The sequence below is a fragment of the Anopheles moucheti genome, chromosome 3 (genome assembly GCF_943734755.1).
Source record: "Anopheles moucheti chromosome 3, idAnoMoucSN_F20_07, whole genome shotgun sequence".
NCBI classification, from domain to species: domain Eukaryota; kingdom Metazoa; phylum Arthropoda; class Insecta; order Diptera; family Culicidae; genus Anopheles; species Anopheles moucheti.
Genome location: NC_069141.1, coordinates 50,595,311 through 50,605,320, shown reverse-complemented (window position 1 = coordinate 50,605,320; position 10,010 = coordinate 50,595,311). Strand labels below are relative to the sequence as shown.

Genomic DNA, 10,010 nt, shown 5'->3' with positions numbered 1-10,010 from the left:
AGAGAGAGAGAGAGAGAGAGAGAGAGAGAGTGAGATAGTGAAAATTGAATGAGACAGGTGTGTGTGTGTGTGTTCAATGATTAAGTTTATATGTTTGATCATAAACCATAATAAAAAAAATGTACAGGATAAGATTGTGTTTACTAATTATTAGTTTTATTTTCGCCCAGTTCTTTTCTTTAAGGATAATATGTATCTTCATTCGACCTTATATTAAGTTTATGCGCAGTCGTAACTACCTAAAGCTGGACACAGTACTCAGACATTATTTTACCATGCTAAACTAGCATCCAGCTGAACTTCGCAACATCTAAAATAAGTCCGCGGGCTAGCTGTTCCTAAAGAAATTTTCATTAAGCTAGCTCATGAATCTATATGCCAGACGATCTAGGCAGGAGTAGTATTTTTGTTCCAAGATGTTGGTCTGTAAAAAAAGGAACTTTTTCAATTTGATTCTTTGATCCTCAAAATTGATTTGATATTCAAGATTTCAACTTTCCGGATACTAGAAGAACACTACCAAGGAAGGCGTAACACTAAATTATAACTGATATACCCCATTCGAGTCTTGCTTGCTGATATCTCTTTTCCCCTCTGACATCATCGATCTTACCAAAAGATCCACGAACAAATGACCAATAGTGGATCTTCAAACCGTTAAATTTGACCAACAGAGTACTTATTCGTCTAAAAATAGATAAAGGAAAATTTTTACCTGTAACATCGATGATTAATTAAGGTTTGCTAACACTGCGATATTGATCGCCGATAGCAAAAGAACATTCATACAACTTAAAAGTTGAATGATTTAGTGTTACGTCCTGCTAGAACATGATCTCTTGATTTATGCAAATGAAAAACTGGCCGTTTAATAGCTTAATAATAGCTACTGTTAAAGGTTCATCAATCAAGATCAATGTGTAGGGTTGCTCAACGATAGTTAGTTTAAGAGCTTCGGAACTAATCAATTTTAAGGAAATTATCTAAACTAAATTACACTGTAGTTTAGATTACGAAGAGCGCATGATTAACGAACTTAACAAATCCAGGAATGGTTCCTCCGAACAATTTTTTTCTTTTCGCCCTATCTTAGGTAGTCGTGACTCAACAGCGCTACAAACTTTCTATCCCAAACCCTGTACGCAAATCAATTGACTATTGTTTTCGCAGTCAAGTTTGTTGAACTGTGAAGGGGGGGGGGGGGGCGAGCGAGTGTAATTTTACATTGCGATATTGACTATAATAACGTCTTTTTATTGTCGTACTCCAACTACATTAGTCTCTTTAGGATTAGCAAACACATACATTTTTCATAGTTCCTTTCATCACTTTTTTTTGCTTTTTTACGTGGTTTGCGTTTCAATCCAGCTACCAGTAAAACCGTGTTTAAATACTTATCTAATAGTTCGTATTCGTATGTTAGCAATCTTACTCTGGCATACAGGCCGCGGGCGCGCGCACCGAAAGCGCTACATTCACAATTTCATCTACTAATTGTTTGCTTGTCACGGTGTGGCCAACTGTGGCCGTACAATATGTACAACTGGAGCCTGCACAATGTAATGTGGTGGTGTGCGTATAGTGCCGTGGTGTGTTTACTACTGCTCGTTTGCTATTATTCCTTGTTGTGCCTATAGTTCCTTGCCAATGTATCAACATGAGGGAATAAAACATTTACATTTCTATACGTGAAAAATTAAAGCACCAAACAATTGGATATATAAATTCGAAAACACAAACTAACCTACTCTTCCTTATTGAGCATTTGCCATTTCATCTTTGCCTGAAGGAACGGACCTTAACACTTAATTGTAACGTAAACGTTTCCTGAGGTAATTACTCCTGGGGCTCGCTGAATACAACGGACACGTAAATATAAACAAAGCGAAATCATCTCATGTTGTCCGTACAGCTATCAGATATTAGGAACTAAAACAATCTCGATATTCAAAAAACGATACAAAGTGTAAGTACATAACCTGTCATTTGTCCCGATGCGTGTCAAACTATCCCGTACTCTAGCGTGGGGGATCTCTTTATTCTGATCACGTCCACTAACTCCAATAAAGCGGCATATTAGGCAATTGCGGCGAGTGTATGTCCTTGTCTTAACATCTAGCTAAACTATATCCAATCCGGATAGAATTCGTGATGAAGCGTGAAATCGCATTATTCGATACAGCAGTAAAGCATTGTTGGAACAAACGGGCTCCATATGTTTTGTAAGCCCGGTTACTTTTCTTTACGGCCCACCTAAATTGGGACAAACCATTGGGCAAAGTGTGTTTACAACTTTGCATGTCAAGTGTGATATGGAACGTCGCGCATTTCACTGGGATCAATTAGACATTCTGCCATCCCTCCCATACGTTCAACCTTCTGGAGGGATATGTAGATTCCTGTTTTTTCCCCTAGAATTACCCGTGTTTTGATGTATAAACCTGCCTGAGTACTTGGAGACTGGAAGACAAGCGTATGACAGGGTGGTTTGTCTTCTAATCAAGTATTCGAATCGAGTATTCGCTTACATTGCCGTCTGGGAGTGAACGCATGACGAGGAAGTTTATCTCTAGTTGCGCTTAGGCGGTCTCCTACTATCAGTGGTTCAGAATCAGCACCATTTCATCGTAGATCGCAAAGTAAAACGCCGACATAAAGCACGCCTTCAGCAGCGCCGGATACAGTCCCTTGTACAGTCCGATCATGCCCTCCTGCTTGGCGATATTGTACAGACAGTTGAACATGTTATCACATACAAAGTGTCGCCCGTACGTTTGGCGGCTTTTAGCGAAGCCCTGAATCTGTAGACGCTTTTTGGCGAGATCCAGCGGATACACGAGCAGCTTCGTACACAGCCCTGCCAGTCCACCGCAAATGAACAGCTCGATCGCTGGTAGCGTCTCGTTCGCGCTGATATTGAAATACTGCCGGAACATGCTGCCAAAGATGTTGTAGAACATAAATTGGCCTCCGGTAAGCGGTGCAATCTGGAGCACGCTCGGACCTAAACCCCGGTATAGTCCGCGTACGCCTTCGTATGTGTAGATGAGCTTCAGCCCCTGAACTGAGCTGCGGTAACCTCGGCCCGGGTCTTGCGAGATCAGTCGGGTACGGACGACATCCAGTGGTAATGTAATCACGGTAGCGAACGTACCGCTCAATGCACCGCACACAAAGTTGCGACCACTCTGATGCCGCTCAAAGGTGTCGACCGTTCGTAACAGATGATTGAATCGTTCGTAGGATGAAAACTGTGCCACACCGTAAATGATCGAAAGCACCTGTGCGGGGTTGTGGCCTTTCCAGAAAGCACGAAGACCTTCTTCACGATACACTAACCGGGTCGATTGGGCGATGGTGCGATACTTCGAGGTTACGTGCTGTTCGCTGAGCGGTTCCACCTGCAGCTGGAAGCGTATCTTCAGCACATCCAACGGCTGACAGATGAAGCGTGTTATGCACCCAGCAAAGCCTCCTGCGATGCCAGAATTTGACGACGTATCGTTTTTGTCACGATCCATGATGTTTGCGCTCTCGTTCTATCTTTTATGCGATTACGTTCTCTGGTGCGTTGCTACGCAACGAGCGGAACGGTGGTATTCACGGACACACGCGTTTGATCAGTATTATTCAAACGCAAAATAGCCACATTTCATAATAATGGTTCATTTGCTAAAAAGTATTCATCATTACGTTTCTATTACAAAGGTAAAAATTTGCGCCCTGTACGATCCTTGTACATGTACGCTCGTTTTCTTTGGCTACTTTTCTTTTCCCTCACACACAGGCACATCAAAAGTACACTTCCTAATCCGGATGAACGTATTCCCCGAACAGCACCAAACAATTTTCTGGAGCTCCAACCAATTTTCACATAGTGCACATTGGGTTACCCGTACAGTGATGGTGTTATATCATCACCACCTTCTTTTTCACGTTCGTCTTATTCGCTGTAGTCGCCTTAGTTCGTTTACGAGGTTAGAATTTAGATGCTGCTGCTGTTGTTGTTGATGGTTTTGTAACCACCACAGCACCGCACCACCTGCAGTACAACCTTAGTTTCGTTGGGACGCCAAAACAGCAGCGACAGCACGGACAAAACTTCCATTCCACTGCCGAATTCACTAAGCCCGCTTCATTTGATTTGTTTTCGTTGAATGGGATGAGTGGGGGTGGTTTGTCACCTTCACCATTATCGGCTCACGTTTCAAGGTGCAATCGTGCAACCGTTTGCTCGTCTTCTCCACCGACGGTGCAAGCTTTTGTTCATCCTCGATTCCGAGCGCTCCTTATGGTGAGTGTTTTGTTTTTAACTTCTTGCTCTTATGGACTACAATGTCGCTTGCGTGTGCGCCTTCTACACTATCAGGTGGCTTACACTAAGCGCCTCTGTACGTGCACTGCAGCCCTGCTTACCACCACTTCAAGGTTACGCATCTTTTAACCTAAAATGAGTAAAATAACAACGATACGTGAATGCCCTTCTCTATCATGATTATTAGAATAAAGCCCTCGTACACACAGTACCGATGCTGTGATTTTCGTGACTGCTATAGACACCTTTTTTAGATGAACTGACGCGTTTGCTACAATCACAACAACTCAACATTTTCACCATGTGCGTCGCTATTAATAGCACAGCCGAGTTTATTTTCACACGCCGTTTGAATCAAGACAACAACACCCTTTCGGTGTGACATAAGCGTAGCCGGTTTTCTGTCCCAGAGAACCACCATGTAAACAAACGGCACAACTTGGAGCGAAAAAAGGCTTTACCACAGGGCGTACGTGTTTACGTAAACGTTTGCCCATCGACACATTCCCCTCCTATGAGCTTTTCTACGCTTACCTTGTGAACACGGTGTACGTTCATTCGTCGATCTCACCAACAATGAAAAAAACCGCAAGGTCGCGGTCAAATTTAATGAATCGCGCGAAGGCAAACAATTCCACCACCATCCATCGTTGTGTCGGGTTCTTCTTGTAATGAGCGTGCCTGCGTCCGGTGTATAAGTGTTTGAGGATTACACAGGAAGCTGCACTACTGCGCACGAAGAATTGCTTCGTTTTGTTTACGAGTGGTTTGCTTTGACAGCTTTAGAAACAGCTGACATATAAGATGGAATGTGAGGTTTAATTGGACCGGAAGTCTGACAACTACCGCACTCTGAAATGTCGTACACCAACTGTGCAATTTACTCATAGGGAGGATAGTATTAATAAATTACACTCAGCTAAAACCAGTTAATCTATAAAAATCACTTTCAAACTATAACAAACATCTCACATCAAGTTTCGGATTGTAGACGAGCACTGTGCATTGCAATTTAAAATTGAATGGACGGTTGGATTTTTTCATAATGGTGAACTAGCTCGTTAGCTCATTAGTTGACCCCAGTGGGCTCGTTGGAGTCATATTTTCCAGCATTAGTTATTTTGAACAGCAAAATATCACCCTAAGAAGAGGTAACAAGAATTCCCATTTCTCACAGATGTTTCAGATGTTGCAAGAGTTTCACATGTGATCAAGGATCATGATCGTCTACTGTTGGTTGTTAGCATCACACTATTGTCACCAGCACACCTCACACGTTTAGAGTGATCCAACGATAGATAGGTCGAATGAATTGCACCAATTTGGGAAAACAAGAAAAAATACTCGGAGGAGGATCATTGCAATAAACACGGCTGCTGAAATTTAGAGAACATTGTTTAAATTTATTGCTGTTAAAAATATTTTACACATCGATCACCCACGAAACCCTTAATAATATTACAAACTCAATGGACATTACTTCTTGTAATAGCCGTTCATTTATGCTAAACCATCACACACACAACTACGACAAGTCACTATCTTTTTAAACTTGTTTAATAGGCCACTATGGCATCCCTAAGGGGGCCGCCTAAACCATACATTTCTCTTGTTCATTATTTTTTCCCACACACCAAAAATACACTACTCGAACGAAATCTGTCGCTTAGCTTTCATGATGCTCGAATTAAACGAACCACCGACCAGCAGTTTGTTGGTATTCACGTTACTTCCCAGCAGGGTCAAATTCTTTTCCGTCCGGAAAGGACTAACGTTTTTCTGGTCTTTCCCAGAGAAGAGCAGTTGCTTTTTTATGGAGCGTTGGCGCAGCTCACTGTCGACATTTTCGCGCAATGCAGTAGTAGTGGTGCTTAGGCCCACCATATTAACGCTACCGGTCGATGCTGCAGGCTTCATATGTGCGGTGCGTCCGAAACTGCTTGTTTGCGACAGTTGTGATAAACCGGCGAAAGAATTACCTTGCGATAGCATGGAACTCTGGCTCAGACAGCTTTGGCTAACGCTCAACGAACAATCGAATGGGGACGATCCGTCAAAGGAAGTTATGCTAGTCGTCCGTTTCAACTTGCGCAGTTCGTATTCCTCGGGCGCGATGTAACCCTGCAATTTCGGCATGTTTCGTGCATTCATGATTCGCGTTTTTTCACGGAAATAAATATCATCCACACTTTTACCCTGTATCACTTCGTACACATGCTTGTTTGCTAACCTGTTAGAAATAAGCGGAAAAAAATATCACATTTGTAAACAAGAACCAAATATGTCTTGCCCCTTTGGGAGTATAAAACGTCATACTTACTTCAGCAGCTTCTCGCTCGTACTGCTAATGGTTTGATCATTAAATTCTAAAAACAGTCGCTTCACTACACGCACCAAGTTGGAGGCATGTTGTTTAAAAAGTGCGTGTTTTGCTGAAATTTGCTTGCTTTGAAGTGCTTGCGAAACAGCCCATAGTAATTTCTGTAATAATATTCGATACAAGATATATCAGAGTACCCCTAACAGCATTTGTGAGACAGTGGCGATAGTTTCCTCACCTTTTTGTGGTTTTCCGTCAGCGTAATGAATGGACGTGGCCCATCTGCAGAGGATATTTCCGAATTCGCACGAATTAATGATTTTCCTCCGATTACCGGTGCACAGTCGATCGATCCCGCCGAAGGGAGGGTCATGCTTTGCAAGCCAACGCAGAAACTTTTGCTACGAGCAAACTTCAGCGAGCGTGGCGTCAAATCTTCTTCCGTTAAACCGGAAGATTCCATGCGCCGAATTTTCTCCGTCCGCTCGCCGCACGCATTTTCTACACCATTGTCATCAGCAGTGGAAGAGCGTCGTCGCTTGGTCGATGTCGTGTTGGTAGACGTACTGGACGGAACATTACATACATTTGAGCTAGATGTCGACTCACAATTATTTTCCGCTGTTCCGAGCGGTTGGGAAAATAATGATCGTTTCGATTTTAACATTCGAGCCTCGGAAAATATCGAACGGTTCGTTTGTTTGCTATTGCTACCGAGAGAAGGGTGATCATCGTTGCGTGATGAACACGACGGCCCGCTATTCTGTGGGCTCAAGAACAGAGCTCGTTTGGATGACTCACGGGTAGCGGGAACATGTACTTGGGTGGATGATTTACTACCGGCACTAGTACGAAGCAAAGATAATTTTTTAGACGACGAACCCGGTGTACGACGACGTGGGGATTTCCTGCCGCCTGGTGTTCGACGTTTGGGCGTTTTAATTTTATTTTTCCTTCGATTGTCTGATTTTCTGGAAAAAAACCGAGAGTAAAAAATATAAATGTGAAGTGGTAAGGCATATGTTTTGCTCACCAAAGATGCGAATGCAAAAGAACTTACTTGGGATCTAACAGCACTTGTCTATTATTGCACACACGGTGCGGATTTAGTCTTCTCAGTACACCCGCATTGATGGGAGCTTTTCCGGCGCTTACTATGCTACCACTCTGACTGCCGCTTGTGTTAAGTAGACTTTCAGACGAAAACGTAGCCCTGCGTCTAGCTAGGTGGCTTAATCGTCTTCCCGGCGATTGGTTCAACAGTCTAGAGAGAGGAACAAAAAACATAAGATCAGTCCGTTGGCTACACAAATGATCACATAGTGGAATCTCTTGCAACCCTCTCCGTACACTTACTTTAATCGTTGGTTTCGTTTTTTGGCGCTCGATTGCATAATAGTCATATTGAAAGAACAGCTTGTTTCTGCGCTTATGTACCGCTCTATGTATTTTAAACCTAAGAGTTCAAAAGACTCAGACACCCTCGACCGATTGTAATGCAGTCCATGTGCTCTATGCTTCTTCAGTTCGGGCCATTTCAAGCTGGCTAGGTCGTCAGTCGAATGAGTTGGTTTAGTGAGACACTGCTGCTGCTGTTTGTTGTCAGCTTCACAATCACCACCATTATCGTTCTTGTGTAACACGTTTTTCACTAACCACGATTCCACATTGCTCCGATAGATGGTAAGCATGGTACCAACATCAATATCGGAGTAGGTTAAGGCTGGTGGTGGAGGTATGCCTGCTAAGGACATCTTCATTCGTTTCAACAGAATACGGTCAACCCGATCCGTGGTGGTTTCATCTTCACAGTCTGCTTCTTTCGCTCCGACTCCACTAACGCGTTGGTATGAGCGATGCAAATAATCATAATTTTCCTTCTCCTGGTAACCACAATTCCTTCTACCAGTGCCACTTTCCACCACACCATCATCATTATCATCATCATCGTCCGCGAACAAATCCGGCGATTTTTCGTTATTGTAATGAATTAAAGAATTGTTCTCCTTCGTCAGCAGTTCAAATGATTCGTTGAACTTGTCCTCCCGCGTTTGCAAATCACTTTTACAACCATCATCGGCCGCTTGTGGAGCAGTTTCCGTACTGGAGCCGTCGATTGGAGTCGTCAGTGGATGACTGGGATTAGTCAACGATTTTATTTTACCATTAAACGAAAGGTCAGCATTCTGTTCCGGTTCCTCACAATCCTTTTGTGGCCGTTCGCCATCTATACCAAGCATATTGTCAACTGCATTACAACTGTCGTCGGAAAGAAGCGAACCAGGCAACACAGGTTTCTTCCGATTGGATCTTTGTAGATATGTGCCACAATCATTCGATTGTTGGTCATTGGGGCAGAGATTGTCTCTGTTCATACTTTCACAGGATGTTCCTCCGGTATTAGTGTCACACTCGCTTATCGGCTATCGGATGATATAAATGCGTCCAAAAAAAAAAAGATAAGAATGAGCTCTGCGAATTGACCCCGGGTTGAGTAATACTTACTGTGCCAATATCACCTAAAGAAGTATTATCACTCAATCTTAGCTTTGTGATCATTCTTGATACGACTTACGAATGCACAAAAAACTAATGTGATGAGAACAAAAAACCTTTCATTTACTGAAATTTAATGAAAGTGTATCAGAACCAACTCTCTTTCTGGTCTTTAGCCGTCAACAACCATGTCGCAGAATAACCACGTTTACCATGCACTAATCACTCAATTAACGGCATGATCACGAAAATCTTCACATTAAGCAACTGCACTGCGTGCGCGCAATACCGAAAATGTCGCTAAACCGATGCCACTCTAGCGCGCGGGTTCAATCTCAATCGTGTGTATGTATGTGTGTGTGTACGTGTGTAAAGTTCTACGTCACCCCCATGAGGAACTAAATTACACGTTTTAAAGATCTGCGTCCATCGCAAATGCTCATTTAACCACACTTAATACCTAACTCAATTGCAAATAGGAATAGAGAACCGCACAATTTGGAACAATGCAGCCTATTATTACCCTAGGGAGAAAGTTAAGCTAGACAAAAGTGCGTCTTCGTTTAAGCCATCTGCGGCTACAAACGTAAATACGCTGTCATCACAGCCCGATTATCAAGCACGGTTGACACACACCTTTCAAGACAACGGACAGTGTGTGACACCAAAAATCTCGGTTCATGTTCGTGAAAATTCTAAAAATTGCGAAGCTTTTTTGCATTGCTATTAATGTATAAAATATTGTGACAAAAAATAATCCCTTCATACCCCATGTTCTTAAAACACATTTGTTCTAATCGTTTTGTAGGCAGAAATATGAAATATGTATAGTAAAGCGTGCGTCAATTGGCATTTATCCGACGCTGTCACATTTTCGAA

At 42.7% G+C, this 10,010-nt stretch overlaps 2 protein-coding genes across 2 annotated transcripts; both read right to left on the bottom strand.

Moving 5' to 3' along the window:
• Nucleotides 1-150: 150 nt before the first annotated feature.
• Nucleotides 151-5,001, bottom strand: LOC128305362 (mitochondrial thiamine pyrophosphate carrier-like). Its single transcript, XM_053042761.1, has 2 exons — nucleotides 4,850-5,001; nucleotides 151-4,445 (listed from the first exon to the last, which is right to left on the bottom strand). The coding sequence occupies exon 2, from the start codon at nucleotides 3,519-3,521 to the stop codon at nucleotides 2,598-2,600; it is 924 nt and encodes a 307-aa protein (XP_052898721.1). The 5' UTR covers nucleotides 3,522-4,445; nucleotides 4,850-5,001; the 3' UTR covers nucleotides 151-2,597.
• A 731-nt stretch (nucleotides 5,002-5,732) lies between these two features.
• On the bottom strand, nucleotides 5,733-9,698 carry LOC128302153 (uncharacterized). The gene is made up of 6 exons (XM_053038902.1): nucleotides 9,141-9,698; nucleotides 7,992-9,058; nucleotides 7,696-7,899; nucleotides 6,874-7,606; nucleotides 6,636-6,796; nucleotides 5,733-6,545 (listed from the first exon to the last, which is right to left on the bottom strand). The coding sequence occupies exons 1-6, from the start codon at nucleotides 9,192-9,194 to the stop codon at nucleotides 5,960-5,962; spliced, it is 2,805 nt and encodes a 934-aa protein (XP_052894862.1). The 5' UTR covers nucleotides 9,195-9,698; the 3' UTR covers nucleotides 5,733-5,959.
• Nucleotides 9,699-10,010: the final 312 nt, after the last annotated feature.